This window comes from Bicyclus anynana, chromosome 16 (assembly GCF_947172395.1).
Source record: "Bicyclus anynana chromosome 16, ilBicAnyn1.1, whole genome shotgun sequence".
In the NCBI taxonomy this organism is placed as follows: Eukaryota; Metazoa; Arthropoda; class Insecta; order Lepidoptera; family Nymphalidae; genus Bicyclus; species Bicyclus anynana.
In genome coordinates, this window is record NC_069098.1 from 11,407,704 (window position 1) to 11,425,320 (window position 17,617).

General features: G+C 33.9%; 1 protein-coding gene and 1 long non-coding RNA gene across 6 annotated transcripts; both read left to right on the top strand.

The window, feature by feature from the left end:
• The first annotated feature begins 503 nt into the window (after window positions 1-503).
• Window positions 504-13,485, top strand: LOC112055006 (uncharacterized). Of its 4 annotated transcripts, XR_008251535.1 has the most exons (9): window positions 504-772; window positions 1,080-1,246; window positions 5,937-6,104; window positions 6,513-6,597; window positions 6,954-7,038; window positions 8,013-8,097; window positions 8,630-8,714; window positions 10,359-10,488; window positions 11,103-13,485. It is a non-coding gene; the product is annotated as an uncharacterized LOC112055006 (long non-coding RNA). The 4 variants fall into 4 exon arrangements; XR_008251536.1 differs by lacking the exon at window positions 6,513-6,597; XR_008251537.1 differs by lacking the exons at window positions 5,937-6,104; window positions 6,513-6,597; window positions 6,954-7,038; ... (2 more) ...; window positions 10,359-10,488; window positions 11,103-13,485 and adding an exon at window positions 5,823-5,904 and having other exon boundaries at window positions 506-772.
• Window positions 13,486-13,907: 422 nt separating this feature from the next.
• On the top strand, window positions 13,908-15,930 carry LOC112051832 (protein FAM177A1). Of its 2 annotated transcripts, none has more exons than XM_024090638.2 (2): window positions 13,908-14,226; window positions 14,648-15,930. In XM_024090638.2, exons 1-2 carry the CDS (start codon window positions 14,122-14,124, stop codon window positions 14,921-14,923), a joined length of 381 nt encoding a protein of 126 aa, XP_023946406.1. In that variant the 5' UTR covers window positions 13,908-14,121; the 3' UTR covers window positions 14,924-15,930. The 2 variants fall into 2 exon arrangements, with proteins under 2 accessions (XP_023946406.1, XP_023946405.1); XM_024090637.2 differs by having other exon boundaries at window positions 13,914-14,268.
• The last annotated feature ends 1,687 nt before the right edge of the window (window positions 15,931-17,617 follow it).

Sequence of the window (17,617 nt, forward strand, 5' to 3'; positions counted from 1 at the left end):
AAATAATAAAACTAACTGTCTCCCCATGAAAAAAATCTTAATTATAATTAGCATTAATCTGTGAATCTGTCATTCTTTTTGATTTGATTTTGACATTCTACTCCACCGGGTCAACTCTCGAACAAAGTTTGGTTATACCTACGGGGGCTAGACCTGTGGTGTCATCATCCATACGGTTCTACCGTCTGGTTGTTGTAGCAATATTATTATCGTTAGTAGCTCACGCCTGACATAATATTGTGATAAATCTAATACATTTTTAGATTTAAATATGACTTTAATAACTGAATAAATACTTTTCTTCTACAAAAATATAGAGAGACACTCTCGTTGAATATTGTTTTAGTAACGTATGGGTAAGATTTTCTAAACGAAGTGTGGCAACCCCAATTTCTTAATAAAAAATAAAAATGTTATAAAATGAAAATGGCGTCATTTCACCAAATATTTTAAAACGCAAATTCACAAATAATAAAATAAATGTTTGCCACGGCCTGTTAATATTTATGAAGACCTCTTCATGGATTTAAGCAACCTGCTGTGTAATATCCTCGCCATTCTTGATGTTGAGAAGATCTATAAGTCTTTTACGTTTCATCTGAGTGTTGTGGTTTTTCATTATGTTAAAAATAAGACTTTGTTAGTTCAAGTGTCTCTATAACTATGAAGAAGAACAAAAGAAAATGCTTTGAGTGTGGTTCTTCGCCTGCCGATGATCCAGAGAAGACCCTACAGAGATTACCGAAACTTGATTCTACAAATTTAGTCTCCGGTATGTACCTACTTTAGTTTTAGCTAATTATAAAATACTTTAATAATAGCTATTGATCAGATAATGATTACATTATTATGATTATAGTTAGTTAGTTAGGTTTCTTAGTAGTCTTCTCAAGATATGGGAATTATTAAAATCCTACTAATTCTTATGAAACTCGTGCTCAATTATACAATTATGCTGGGTTTACACATTATGGTGATGTTTGTAGATGCAATGCACCCCAAATAACTGTCTGACCTGCAGCTGTCTGAATGTTTACTTCTCTGGATCTACTGAACAGATTTTCATTTGGTTATCACAGGTAGCTTAATCTGGAGCAACATAAGGTTAATTATGAAATGGTAATGAAAATAAACATCTGAGAAAAGCAAATTCCATGAACTAATTTGAAAGTATCTGTTACCAGAAGTAAATTTTTTACTATACCACTGTTCAATATTAAACCACAGGTATATGTACTAAAGGCAGGTAGAGTAAAATTTGAGTTTTATTTTTGAATCTATAATAAGTACTTTATAATTATGTAATGATGAACCAGAACAATTTGTTAATTTGAAACTACAATTACAAGTTTTTATAAATATGTTAGGCACTAGGCAGACTAATGAAGAGTATGTTACTTTACTTTGTACGAAAATCTGTTCTTTGACATGATTATAGAATAAGATGATAAGTGATGATGCAATCTAAGATGGAAGCGAGATAACTAGTTAGGCAAAGGATGAAAATCCACACACATTTCTGTTTCTACATAATATCTCACCGGAACACTAAATCGCTTGCCAGTAGGGTATTAACTAGCCAGCCAGACATAGACCAGAAAGAAAACATCAATCGGCCCAGCCGGGGATAGAACCCAGGACTTTTGCGTAGTTAATCCACTGTGCTACGGAGGCCATTTCGGCAATATTTTTCTTGCCTTGATCTATAAAAGCTTTTGCCAATAATAAGCTACATTTTTCATTGAAGGTTGTTTGAAAGAAATAGCTTTTAGCTATAAGACCTAAGCTTTGCACATTTTACTTTTTTTTTTTTCTTTTTGACAATGTAGCTTCTGTGAACAGTTGAGGAATTCCCTCATCTGTGTTTCTGTTCTCTCATCAGATTGCCTCCAGACATTTTAGTTATATTTCTCACTTGGTTCTTGTCAAGGTTTTGTAATAAATAATAATAACAAATGAACTAAGTAAAAATGATTTCTCTATTTTTAATTAAATTTACATAAACATACTACACTCTCTTTATTTCAGTAATGTCCAGATAATCAATGATTAGACCATTGGACTTTTAGAATAAATTTTACATTGAACTATGAATGGTTTGTCATCTACATTTTTAAAAAAGACGAGATGTTTTGCCTGTGAGAAGAAGAGAGAGAGAGAATAAGAAGTTAAGTTAAACACCTACTGTAAAATGCTCACTGCTCCAATGTGAGTTGATAGGCTTGGGGTAATAAAGTTAAAATATAAAAGGATCACTATCAGGTATTAATGATAATGACTTATATCCCAGTCAATATAATTAATACTTGATAGTGATCCTTTTATATTTTAACTTTATTACCCCAAGCCTATCAACATAGCATATCATACTCTCTGAGATATAGGGATATAACACCAGCAACAGCTCTCCAGTGATGCAGTAGATAGCATCATTGCTCTTTGCATCTACACGCCACAGCCAGTTGTGGCAATTGAACTCATCATATTAGTGTGATGTATTTCAGTGTCTATGTGGTTGTGAGTGTATGCCCATGTTAAATAACAAGTAATGGCCAAAATAATAAGTAGCCTATATGTTGCTCAATAATCTTCTCTATCTTCCAGTAAAAGTCCCATTAAAATGACCCTGCTGTTCCAGAGATTAGCTCAAACAAACAGACAGATGAAAATTTTAAAAAAGTATGACTGTATGTCAGTATTGTATATAGGCACTTGAGAAAACACAGTCATTTTGAAATCACAGACATACACTTAAATTTTATTGATATGTATTGGTGCTGTTCATAGCATCAGCTGAAACAAACTAGGCATAGTTAAGTTACATGTTATACAGGGTGCTCGGGACTATTTCTCATAAAGGTGTTGACAAGTCCACTTATAGGAACTACCTTAGCTACTAGTTTATATTGAGGAGAACTTTCCACCTAGATGGGTTGTGACTATATTAGGGGTCTGGTGATGAAGACGAAGGACAGTTAAGAGAACTCCTCAACGGTTCACAGTAGCTACCATGTGTTGATAAATTTGTATTGATGAGAACTTTCCACCTAGATGGGTTGTGACTGTATTAGGGGTCTGGTAATGAAGACGAAGAACGGTTAAAGGAACTCCTCGATGGTTCACAGTAGTAATTAGTTTGAATCTAAGTCAGACGCAATTAAATACAATGTTTTATCACGGCTCATAGCAACATACCTTTGGCGCTAGATCAATATCTAGGATGATTTCACTAAAATGGAAAAATAAAAAATTCTAATTAAAGAAATTCAACCAACTTCAAAAACATAAAACATACTGGCTAAACTAAAAAGCGAAAAATAATATTATACTAAGTTCATATCATATTATGTTCTAACTGATGATCAGTTTGAAGGCTGTGCTACACCGGTGTTGTTTTAATTTAAGCTCTTACTGATTGAACTACATGAAAGAACACTGTCTGAAAAACCTAAATGTTTATGATATTCTTACATGGCTTGAAATAATACATCATTGGGCTAGCACCACCTTCAAACTGATCATCAGTTAGAACATAATATGATATATAGAACTTAGTATAATGTTATTTTTCGTTTTTTAGTTTAGTAAGTATGTTTTTGAAGTCGGTTGACTTTTTTTTTATTAAAATTTTTTAATACACATGTAGACATTTTAAATTAATTTTCCTTATAGAACTTGGAGCTACCCTAGAGTTATGGGAAATACTCCCGAGCACCCTGTAGATGCTACTTAATCCTACTAATCCTTCATTTATCAGTATCGGTTGGTGGGCTTGGAGTTTATAAAGTATATTAAGTATATATAATTTATTTATGAACATTCATCATTCAGTTGAGCTTTTACTACCCATAACACAAGCTAAGCTTACTTTGAGACTAGTCAGTGATGTAATGTGTTAATATAAATATTAACCAACTTTCTGCAGTTTGAGAATACGCGGATAAAATATAGCCTATGATACTTACAAATAACGTGGCTTTCTAGTGGTAAAAGAATTTTCAAAATTGGTTTAGTAGATCCAGAGTTTACCTGCTAGAACACCACCAGTTTTACCTCTTTATAATACATACTAGCGGACGCCCGCGACTTCGTCCGCGTAAAAATCGATGTCAACTTTCAACTCCTATTTCACATTCTATTTTGCAAGTTTTATAACTTATACCTAATAAATAGTCCACTTATCATTTTACATTTACAAATGTACCTAGAAAAATTAAGGACTTTCCGTACAAACTTTCTACCCCTACTTCACCCATTTCTGATTTTGTTTCCGCGACTTTATTTATATCCTTCTACGTATTATGGTCTCAAATCGTCTTAAGTATCATTTGAATTCATTCTGTAGTTTCAGCGTGATGCCCGGTCAAAAAAAAGGCAAACAGACAGACAAAAAATAGAAAATAGGCTTCAGTATCGATCTCCTACCTCTACCCTACTCCTACCCTACCCGTACCCTAACTGTATCCTACCACTACCTTACCCGTACCCTACCCTACCCTACCTCTAACCTAGCCATACACTCCCCTACCCTGCCCTACCCTGCCCTATCCCACCCTACCCCTACCCTACCTTCACCCCTACCCTACCTGTACCCTACCCTACCCTACCCTATACCTTCCCTACCTTACCCCTGCCCTTAGCAAAATCGGTCCAGCCCTATGAGCGTGGTGCGATGACAAAGGAAAATAGAGACTTCTATGCTAAAATTATAATCTTTGGATCTACTGGACCGATTTGAAAGATTGTTTTACCAATAGAAAGCTACGTTATTTGCGAGTGTCATAGGCTATGTTTGGTTCCCATATTCACACCGAAACGGGAACTACGTAATTGAAAGCGCGGGGCGTCATATAGCGGAATTTCTGCGTCTTTTAGAAATTTTGTATTATCTCCGAAACTATTTAACTAATTAACATACTATAAAGGGCAAATCTTATCTCCATAATATCCTTGTGATTATTAAATAATTTATTTTGATAAGGATTTAAGTTAAGTAGCATAAATAATGACGCAAACCTAAGTATATAAAATTAATAATTTTTAAAACACAAAAGGTACTATATCTGCTAATATATAGAAGATAGATATATGGTGTCGCGGACTTTTTTGTAGAACTTTTAAAGATACATAAAGCCTCCATACATTAATTTCAATTTTACACAATGGTTAAGGCAGCGCATGCGAATAAGTCTGCTTAAGAGGATTTTCAGTCCGACCTGTATGACAAAAACTGTGTTAACTCGGCGAATATGTATCATACTAATATAAAATATATAATAATAGTCTATAGCACTCCTCGATAATGTAGCATTCTACTGGTGAAAGAATTTTTGAAATCGGACCAGTAGTTCCAAAGATTACCCCATTTAAAAAATGTGACAAACTTACAAACTTTACCTCTTTATAATATTAGTATAGATTAACAACCCATTTTCGGCTCATTGTTGAGCACGAGTCACTTCTCAGGACGAGAGGGGTTAGGCCTTAGTCCTCCATGCTGGCCCAATGCGGATTGGCAGACTTCACACACCTAGACAATTAAGAAAATTCTCAGTTATGCAGGTTTCTTCACAATGTTATGCTTCACCATTTAAGACATTTAATTTCAAAATGGGTTGAATACATATTAGTATATATTTTTATTGTGAGTTTCTTGAAAGAAGGAAATGCTCAATATTTCATAGACCAACCCAGGACTCAAACTCAGAATTTCATGATAGTTACACTGAACCAATAAATCAGTTAGAGAGAGAGAGAGAGAGAGAGAGATAAATAAGAGTTTATTATGTATTAAAATTAAAATATATACCTAATGCTTTCAGCAATCCTGCTTCTTCACATGAATTTTACCCGCATGACGACGGTTTTTAATATAAAAAATATTTACAATGTCTCAAAAAGCAATCAAAGCTTTGAAAAATAAACAATGTTCGCAGAAGTTCAGTACCAACAAACTCACAAAAAATGAGCCCAAATTTAGCATTACTTGCAAGCCAGACTAAGAAATTTCAAGAAGATAATTTAAAAGAAGACAATAGAGTAAAATAATATTAACACACAATGCTTAGCAAATATAGCATTAACAGATGGAAACCAGGCAATAGGTATGTTAAAATAGGTTATGTTTCATAGAAGCTATTTTAATCCTACACATCCATCATTCATCATTGTCTCCATATAGTAGAGGAGGTATGGAGCTGAGACCCACCACACTGCTCCAATGCTGTTGGTGGGCTTAGGGTGATAATGTTCAATTAATTAACAACCACTATCTGATGATAATGATAATAATCGGGATTAAAGGCTTCCCAACTCCAAGATGAGAATTTAACTGATTTTTTTTCACTTTTTTAACCGACTTCAAAAAAAGAAGGAGGTTCTCAATTCGAGTCTATGTTTTTTTTTCATAATCTATTCTTCACATTTTTCACTTAATAAAATTCTTTTAGTTTTTATTTGTTTTTTAACTGGTGAAAATACATAAAATTTATTCTTTATGTTTAATTTTTCAGGTGTAGCAAAATAGAAGATGAAGTTCTAGCTGTGCCAGTGCTGAGCCACACAGTTGCTACTGGCATGTTTGCAAAATAGCACAAGGTAACCTGCTTCATCATCATTATCAGCCTATTTTAACGGCATTACAGGGACAGGCCTTATAGAAAAGTTATTATGGAGCTGAGACCCACCACACTGCTCCAATGCTGTTGGTGGGCTTAGGGTGATAATGTTCAATTAATTAACAACCACTATCTGATGCTAATGATAATAATCGGGATTGAAGGCTTCCAAACTTCAAGATGAGAATTTAACTGAATTATTTTTAACCGACTTCTATGTTTTTATTTTCATAATCTATTCTTCGCTTTTTCCACTTAATAAAATTCTTTTAGTTTTTATTTGTTTTTTAACTGGTGAAAATACATAAAATTTATTCTTTATGTTTAATTTTTCAGGTGTAGCAAAATAGAAGATGAAGGTCTAGCTGTGCCAGTGCTGAGCCACACAGTTGCTACTGGCATGTTTGCAAAATAGCACAAGGTAACCTGCTTCATCATCATTATCAGCCTATTTCACTTTTTTAACCGACTTCAAAAAAAGAAGGAGGTTCTCAATTCGAGTCTATGTTTTTTTTTCATAATCTATTCTTCACATTTTTCACTTAATAAAATTCTTTTAGTTTTTATTTGACGGCCTCCGTGGCGCAGTGGTATGCGCGGTGGATTTACAAGATGGAGGTCCTGGGTTCTATCCCCGGCTGGGCAGATTGAGATTTTCTTAATTTGTCCAGATCTGGCTGGTGGGAGGCTTCGGCCGTGGCTAGTTACCACCCTACCGGCAAAGACGTACCGCCAAGCGATTTAGCGTTCCGGTACGATGCCGTGTAGAAACCGTAAGGGGTGTGGATTTACATCCTCCTCCTAACAAGTTAGCCCGCTTCCATCTTAGACTGCATCATCACTTACCATTAGGTGAGATTGTACTCAAGGGCTAACTTGTAAAGAATAAAAAAAAAAAATGTTTTTTAACTGGTGAAAATACATAAAATTTATTCTTTATGTTTAATTTTTCAGGTGTAGTAAAATAGAAGATGAAGGTCTAGCTGTGCCAGTGCTGAGCCACACAGTTGCTACTGGCATGTTTGCAAAATAGCACAAGGTAACCTGCTTCATCATCATTATCAGCCTATTTTAACGGCATTACAGGGACAGGCCTTATAGAAAAGTGATTATGGAGCTGAGACCCACCACACTGCTCCAATGCTGTTGGTGGGCTTAGGGTGATAATGTTCAATTAATTAACAACCACTATCTGATGCTAATGATAATAATCGGGATTGAAGGCTTCCAAACTTCAAGATGAGAATTTAACTGAATTATTTTTAACCGACTTCTATGTTTTTATTTTCATAATCTATTCTTCGCTTTTTCCACTTAATAAAATTCTTTTAGTTTTTATTTGTTTTTTAACTGGTGAAAATACATAAAATTTATTCTTTATGTTTAATTTTTCAGGTGTAGCAAAATAGAAGATGAAGGTCTAGCTGTGCCAGTGCTGAGCCACACAGTTGCTACTGGCATGTTTGCAAAATAGCACAAGGTAACCTGCTTCATCATCATTATCAGCCTATTTCACTTTTTTAACTGACTTCAAAAAAAGAAGGAGGTTCTCAATTCGAGTCTATGTTTTTTTTTCATAATCTATTCTTCACATTTTTCACTTAATAAAATTCTTTTAGTTTTTATTTGACGGCCTCCGTGGCGCAGTGGTATGCGCGGTGGATTTACAAGATGGAGGTCCTGGGTTCTATCCCCGGCTGGGCAGATTGAGATTTTCTTAATTTGTCCAGATCTGGCTGGTGGGAGGCTTCGGCCGTGGCTAGTTACCACCCTACCGGCAAAGACGTACCGCCAAGCGATTTAGCGTTCCGGTACGATGCCGTGTAGAAACCGTAAGGGGTGTGGATTTACATCCTCCTCCTAACAAGTTAGCCCGCTTCCATCTTAGACTGCATCATCACTTACCATTAGGTGAGATTGTACTCAAGGGCTAACTTGTAAAGAATAAAAAAAAAAATGTTTTTTAACTGGTGAAAATACATAAAATTTATTCTTTATGTTTAATTTTTCAGGTGTAGTAAAATAGAAGATGAAGGTTTAGCTGTGCCAGTGCTGAGCCACACAGTTGCTACTGGCATGTTTGCAAAATAGCACAAGGTAACCTGCTTCATCATCATTATCAGCCTATTTTAACGGCATTACAGGGACAGGCCTTATAGAAAAGGGGTTATGGAGCTTAGACCCACCACACTGCTACAATAAAGGTTGGTGAGCTAAGGGTGATAAAGTGAAATTCATTGTGGATCACTATCAGATGTTAATGATAATGACCTGGACGAGGCACGGGAGTGTAATACAAACAACTTACCGACTCCAGGCTGAGAACTGTAAATTTCTTGGAAGAAAGAAAAACTCAGTATCTGATAGCCTGACCCAGGATTCGAAGCCACGACCTCGTTATCCAAAACCACATTGGCTAACCAATATTATAATACTAGCGGACGCCCGCGATTTCAACCGTGTGATGTTCAGTTTTTGAACATCCAGCGGGAACCATGTTTCTGGGATAAAAAGTAGCCTAAATATTGCTCAATAACTTCCTCTATCTTCCAATGACAGTCCAATTAAAATCGGTTCAGCCGTTCCAAAGATTATCCCAGAGAAACAGAAACACAGACAGACGAAAAATTTAAAAGACCTTGTTTGCATTTTAGTATTGTGTATATAACTATAATCACTTGAAAAAACTATTGATAAATTTCACTAAAATTAACTTTAATTCCTGAAAAAAATCAAGGGAGATTTGTGAAAAACTGTATTTCACGCGGTCATTGTTGCTTGCCTCACCCTACTCCAACTAAATTATTTTAGTGTACAACATGATTTTTTTTGAGACGAATATCTTACCAATTCATGGATTCACCATGTGGGTGTCCATCACGTGGCAGAGAGAAAAACGCTGAGCAGAGCTTGGACTTGTGATCAAATGGTAAGGTTAAAGAATTCCTTGACAATTGATTAACACTCCCCTTCTCTGCTCGTGTTGTTCTCCCTGCGTAGTAAGGTCTGCCAAATTTGGTAACCCAAATCTGCACTTCTAGAGAGACCAAGGTCTCTAAGCAAATTATAGAGAGATTTTGCTGGTAATCCTCTCGCACCTCTCTACGGCGTACAGACTAACCATATAGCCATTTTAGTTAGTTCATTTGTTGGTCATAATATTTATTCAGTTTTATACTGTGGTCCTTTGGAATGTTAGTCTCCCACGGGACAGTAAGCTCTACAAGTACTATGCTAAAAGAAAATGTCTGGTTTAGATCACGAAATAGCAACATCCTCTGGGATTATCCTCTTAACTGGTAACAGTAATAATTATGTAAAATGTATACCTTATCAGCCGATAGACGTCCACTGCTGGACATAGGCCTCTTGCATGGATCTTGTTGTGTTGTACTATACATTGCAAGGTAATGCCCATAAATGACCACGCTGGGCATGCGGGTTGGTCATTCGCAGGCCTAGACTTCTCGCACCGGTATCGCTTCTGCCTGACACCGGTCTGTGGTACTTGTGAAGTCTAGCTGAATCAGAATGGTTAAACCGCCATTGGTCGGTCGCCAGAGCCTCGTCGGTCAATCTGCAGGGTGCACCACGTGCAGGTGATGTTGGCAGTTGGAGAGGCTGACTGGTACTAGCCTCCCTCTTACACCCCATAAATGTATACTTCTTATTTATTTTTGCAGGTGCAGTGCATGCAATAATAATTATGTAAAATGTATAACTTCTGATTTATTTTTGCAGGTGCTGTAAAATGAAGATATATTGTTAAATATCATGAGATAGAAATAAAAGATGAAGATCTAGCTGTATCCCTCCCGAGCCACACTACTGCAGCCACGTTGCTGCTGGCATTTTTGCAAAATAGCACAAGGTAACTTGCTTTATTCATTCGGCTTAGGTTGATATTATTAGATTGATTAACGATCACTATCAGAAATGTTAATGATAATGACCGTGTTCGACGGCTTAACATGCTCTCTGAGGCACGGGGTGTGACACCACCAACTTCCCAACTCCAGACTAAGAATTTGTTAGCAGAAGCAAAAACTCAGTATCTCTTAAAGACAGAACCAGGATCTCGTGATCCATAACACATGGACTAGCTACTGAACCAACAAGGTAGTTTTGACCTACTTAATAACAATGAACTACATGTTTCCTAGATACACTTACAGTTTTGTTTTTAAAAACTGAAATAAACACATTATAATTTCTCTTTAAGTTTGTGTGCAAATTTGTGAAAAACTGAATTCCACATAGACGAAGTAGCGGGCGTCCGCTTGTAAATAATGTAACAAAATATCCATATTTCTATACTTTTCAAGGTTACAGCTGAGCTTCCTAAAATGATTTTTTGTAAATGGAGCAGAAAATAGACTAAAAATGTCCCTGATGAGAATAGGAATTCTTATTATATATAATTATGTAAATATTTATTTTCAGTGCATTTTAAAAAGTCATGTTAAATGAATTTTTCTATTACAGGTCACAACAATTGATGTAACAAATATAATCAATGGACCAGGCACCTGCACCATGATTCTTTGGAATACTAAAATTCGTCTCTTTATGTCTATACTTCTCATAATGAAAAATGTCACGTTTTTATGAAAGAAATAATGGAATCAAATAATAAATAAAACAAGCATATGCTGGAAGTCCTCAGAAACAGCTCCGACTTTGATGATTTTTTTTAAGGTCATGTTTTTTATGTTATTTAAAATCAGAAATGTTTTGGTGGACGAAATTATTTAAATTGTTAAAAAATATCTATGCTATTTATACATATATTTTTTTTTTTAAATACAACCGACTTCAAAAATACAAACTTATGCAGAAAACTAACTAACTAACAAACGAAAGTAAATATTATAATATTTTCTATCTATTGATCACTTTGAAGGCGGTGCCAATGGTCCAATTAATGGGCCGACAATTAGTTATCTATTGTTTACTAGCTATAGGGTTCGAATTGCTTTTTCATATGTTTAAAAGACTATCTTCGGAATGAACCCTTTATAATAAAAAAGTATTATCAAAATCGGACCGGTCCGGCCTATTTAACCATTAATTTTAGTATACAACTGATCGGTTGTATACTAAAATTAATGGTTAAACAATCAATCATCCCCTGTTTTCGTAATGTAAAACCAAGCATAACTGTTAACATGAGTAGTCCGATTTTGATAATTCTTTTAATTGATCATTCTTGATTGTTTTAGTTTAAAACCAAGCATGTCTTCGAATTCCGATTTAAATAACTTTGTTTTAAATAGAAAGGGTATATTCCGACAATGGTCCCAAATCATTATAAATTAAAAAAAAACGAAGATGACTGGTTGTTTTCCCATTAATTGTATTGTAAAACTATGCGTAATTTATTACGAAGTGGTCCGATTTCGTAAATTCTTTATAGATTGTAAAGGTATTTTGATTGTAAAGCTCCCATATACATTTTAAAAAACAATTCCAATCCTAAATGTGCGATTGATTGTTTTCTCATTCATTTTAATGTAAAACCAAGCATAATTTTTATTGGGTGGTTCGATTTTGATTATTCTTTTTTTGATAGAAAGGGTATATTCCTAAAAGTCTCATAAAATGTTGGAAAAAACAATTTCAAACCTAATAGTAGGAAAATAGAAGATGATTAATTGTTTTCCCATTTATTGTAATGTTAAACTATGCGTAACTTTTTACTGAGTGGACCGATTTTGAAAATTCTTTACTTTTTGTAAAGGGTTTATTTCGAAGTAGGTCCCATATAAATTTCGGAAAACAATTCGAATCCTTAAGGTGGAAAAAAACGGTACGATTGATTGCCTACCCATTAATTGTACAATTGGCAACGGCTTCAAAGTAATCAGTAGATAGAAAATATTATAATGTTTCTTCAGCTTATTAGTTTACATAACTTTGTGTTTTTGAAGTCGGTAGTGTTTATTTTTTAATTATTTATTATATAAATAGCATAACTATTGTTAAATAGTATAAATCGTTCCATCCTCACTCCAAAAGGTTTCTGATTTCAAATAATATGAAGAAACAAACTGAACAAAAAAAATCATCAAAATCAGAGCTGTTTGAGGAGGTAGAGGGTAAATGCTCTATTGATTCGCCTAAAAGTAATATTATGTTATCGCATTAGGTTGTAAAGTTTGGCTAATGAAAGTAGAGACTGAAATTGCCCGCCAAATTTAAAAATCACATGCGTTTTCATAATTTATTTAAATTAGTTTTTCTTTGTGAATACATTATTACCTATACTGTTAAACTCAGTTATTCCAATATTTGCACTATAATTTTGAGAATTTACTCCGATTTTTTAAAATTTGGCGGGTGATTTCAGTTTCTACTTTCATTAGCCAAATTCTAATAATTTTATTGTTTATGAAATTTATACTAATTAGAAAGAGGAAGTATTTGATTATTTGTTTGTTTGCATTGAATAGGCTCTGAAACTACTTTGCTGATTTAAAAATTTCTTACAGCATTATAATCATGGATTAGGCCATAATTGTTATCTCTGTATTCCCACGGGCACGAGAACTACGCTGGTGAAACTGCGTGACGTTTGCATAGTTTATCATATGTACAAATATCCCGACAATCTATATTTTTATGTATGAATACATAATATGGTTAAGTTATAATTGACTTGATTTTCCCAAATATCTCAGTGAAGTCAAATACCCAATCGATGCATAGATATATTTTTATTTTGGTTTTCATTTTACTTTAAAGATAAAATTTAGTTTTAGAAGCAAAATGAATATATGTAGATTATATTTAAGGTGCTGATGTTTACTTAGTAATTGATTAAGTGCATAACATATTTATTTGATAATAAAGACATTTCAACTTGAAACTGTTATTCTTTCTATTGTTTAATTTATTATATACAATTACTTGTTACTAAAATATTGTGCTATTATATTGTTTTTAATATTTTCACAGTTCAGCTTTTGGGGACGGAGTGGTTTTAAAATAAATATTTTTAAAAATCTGTTTAAATTAATTAATTAATCGACAGAGTTTATAAATATCTGTTTAAATTAATTAATTAATCGAAATGGTTTTTAAAAATATTTATTTTAAAGCTATTCCGTCTACAAAAGCTGAACTGTGAAAATTTAAAAACAATATATTAGCTTTGAATTTCCCGCGTTGGCAAATTGTTTCAATGGGGGCATTCCACAGATGGCGGTAATTTTGGTGCCACTTTTTTTGTATGAGGTTGGTATTCTTCTCCTGAGTAAATATGTTCCTTGTTCTACTCTATGGGTGTGTGTGACATTTGTTTGTTTGTAAATTTTCTAGAAATCGAATTTATTTGCAATTGTAATTTTAATTTTGTAAAACGTAGTGATTTGAGACTTGACTTTAAATTTGTTTTATACTCAAATAGTCAAATCACACGGACAGGACACGTCTTTGCCCATACATATTTCGTAAAGAAATTAATTAATTTGTATTTTTAATCATAAAAAACAAATTGAAAAACATGGAAGGCGTAAAGCAGGACAGTGAAGTCCAATTGACTATCAACAAACCAAAAAGAGTGATCCATTTCAGTGACGGGGTTGAGGAAGATATAGAGGAGGAAAAGGTGAATGAATTGCAAAGTGCTCCCGAACAAAATGTAGACCCAGTGAGTAACGCTCAAGGTTTAGTGTGACATCACTAGCTTATTTTGAACACAATCCATTGTTCATATTAAAAAAAAACATCAGCTAATTATCTAAACAGTTTTCGCGTGTGCTAATTTAATTGAATATTAATTTATTTTAAATAAATATATGTAAACTTCTTAACCAGGGGCATAGTTCTAGCCCCCCCTGGTTATGAAGTACTATCTTGTATGAATCTAACTCAAACTTTCTAAAAATCTAGTCTGCTCAGAACTTGAGGCATATCACAAATTGAGTATAGATATACTTGAAAATTAGTATAGATTATATTTTGTCAATTAAACTGTGATATTAACATTTTATACTCTGGAAATAATTAAGATTAATTAATTTTTTCAGAAAAGCCTGTCATGGGGTCCATGGTTTTCTTATTACACATGGAAGTCTGGTGTAACAGCTCTCAATGCTGTAGATTACGCTGGAGAGTCTCTGGCAAGTTTCTTCGGAATCACCACTCCGAAGTACCAGATCGAAATAGATGAATATGAGAGGCTGCAGGAAGAGAAACGGCAAATGGATGAAGAGTCCGCTGGATGGGTGCCGAAGAATGTGGGTGGAGATATACCCCTAGTTATGAGTGAGCCGTCAAAAGTTCATAAGCCTGAACCTGTTTGATTGAAGGCCTATTTGTGTTTGGACTGCTGTACTGAAGTGTACTAAATACCAGCCAGTGCAGATATTGGCCAAGTGGCCAAGTAAATTTTATTCTTAATGTTCAATTTCAATGATAATATTTGGATGCAATCTTTATGATGTCCAATATCAGCTAAGGATGATGCTTCGCGCTGGTCATAGATAAAGCCAAGACATGTTATCCCTCCCCCCCTAAGTTACCGATGACATCTGAAATGTAATATACTTCAGCTTAACACATGGTGTTCCAAAACGTCATATACTTTGCATGCCTACCTAATTTCAGATGCATATTTATTGTTCTAGACTTATTTTAATACCTCTACCTTCACAATATATCTTGGACATGTTTTCCCATCAGATTTAATCTGGATGATCAATGTACTTTACTTTGTTTTGGGGGTCTTGTCTCATTTGGCAACCTCATAGCTTTAATTTTATAGGTTTGTGAATTTACTAACCACTATTACGAGTTTTTGCAATATAATTGAAAATGAGCTATTAATCAATAAACGAATTGACTAATTTGTATAACAGAGCTCCAGAAAATTTGCTTAGGTTACACGAAAGTGGTGCTAAGTTAAAGTGGTGTTTGATTTATTTGTGACTAACTGTACTTGATATTATTAATGTCTACATATTACTACTCTTTGTCATACACAAAATTTTAGTGCTAATTATATTAAAGGCAATCTGTTAATAATAATACCATAAAAGATTATGATTAACAGATTGCCTTTAATGCTGATATTTGAGGATTGTACCTATTTAAACTTCTATAATCACAAAGTCTGTAAGTAGTTTAAATAACTTAATATTAATATTTTCTATTTTGTGCTATATTAAAGGAAGTAAAATGAATTGCTAGAATTAATTAATTTATTTTATTTATAAATATAATAATTTTTTGCAGTATGTTAATATTGTATTGATTTTAAATATTTCATTTTTGTTATTTTTTATGTCTTAATAAATATTTTCTTTCTACACTTCTTTAGTTTATTTTATCATATATAAATGGTTTAGTATATTCATATATGATTTTATATTTTATAATATATTTTGGCCGAGACTTGGTCGCTAACTATGGGCGTCATAACTCATAAGGATCATAGTCACACCGGAAATCTCCGGAATCTGAGGCAGTGGTCATTTCCACTGTGCTGTGCTGTGCACGGCTCACTAACTCATTAATATGTAGGTATCTACAAGGGTACCAATAGTTATATTTGAACCATTATGTTTCTGATAGACTTGAGCATTCACTTGTAACAGAACATCAAGCCGAGCATTCGCCGTTCTTATATTTCTCGAACTGAACAACAAGCCGAGCCAAGCATAGAGCCAAATACTGCTACGAACATCTTGAGAATTCTAGCGAATGCTCTGTTTCAGTCTTAGTAATTAATCTATCACGCCAGAACGCTCAATAGAATGCTGATGATGCCTAATGCTCGCTAAAATGTTCTCGCATTTTTTTGTGACGCTCATTCGCACCAGTGCTCATTACAAGTGAATGCTGAAGTCTATAAGGTCCAATGGAGTCTTAGACCATTAATTATTAATGGTCTAAGAATGGAGTAGGTAGCTAAAATGAAACATTAGCAGTTTAGATTTTGTATGGAACAGGTTTTTTAATTATTCATAATCATAGTAATCTTTCTTTGCTTACTGAAATATTTATTGAGATATATACTAAAATATAATTATAATTTTGATGATTAATACATGGGTTAAAGCGTTTAGAGTAGAAATAGGGTAGAGAAATAAAGAACTAAATACTAACAACGACATCTAGTATCAGGTAGTAGTACTACGACGTAAGTTTAGACATAATAGTATGTGATAATGCGCATGATAATGTATAGTTTCGGAAGAGTTATTTTATTTTGCCACCGGATGGCGCTACTAGTTTAGCATATAGTAAGATTTGTAAAAATAGTTTTGTTACTTTGCAAAATATTCTATCTAAATAATAAAACGAAATCGGCTAAAAACTAATAACGATGTTTTTTTTTTAATATTACTCTGAAAAATATAAATATCTGTAGTAAAATAGAAGACAAGAAATGAGGCTAAAATTAATATTTAGATAATAGGTATAAGACAAGAATCAATCCATGATAAATAAAAACTACACTAATCTTTTAATTTAAGTTCTATTCTTCTAAACATTGAAAACTAAACCTTATGTCTATAGTAATAAGATTATGTTTGGCTTATTAGAAAAGGGATTATAAATTACAGGCTATTAGAATTATTCCTGTCGCAAGTGACATAAAAATTATCAAGTTACTTACAACTTTGTGTTAGTGGAATAGAGTTGAAATTAGCATATGCGACGGTCACATTTTATTGTTTGTCGGTGTTTAGTGTGATATGTCGAAATGTAAACGGTTCGAGCTGTGTCCGCAGATCAATATGCGTGTGGCGCGAGGGTGTTTAGACTCGTGCGATTGGCCGCCGTGTGTGGGGCGGGGCGAGTATGTGAGGCGCGGTCTGAACATGCCGAATTTTGGCGCCAAATTGCGCGTTCCATTTTCAAGAGTCACCAGTCCATAGAGTCGCATAACTCTAGAGTGTAATTTGTTCAGAGGAATTATAACTGTTGAGGTATTTGGCTATTATGTTCAAGCGTTTTGCTTCATATGTATGTTCACTTATGCTATGTTTGCA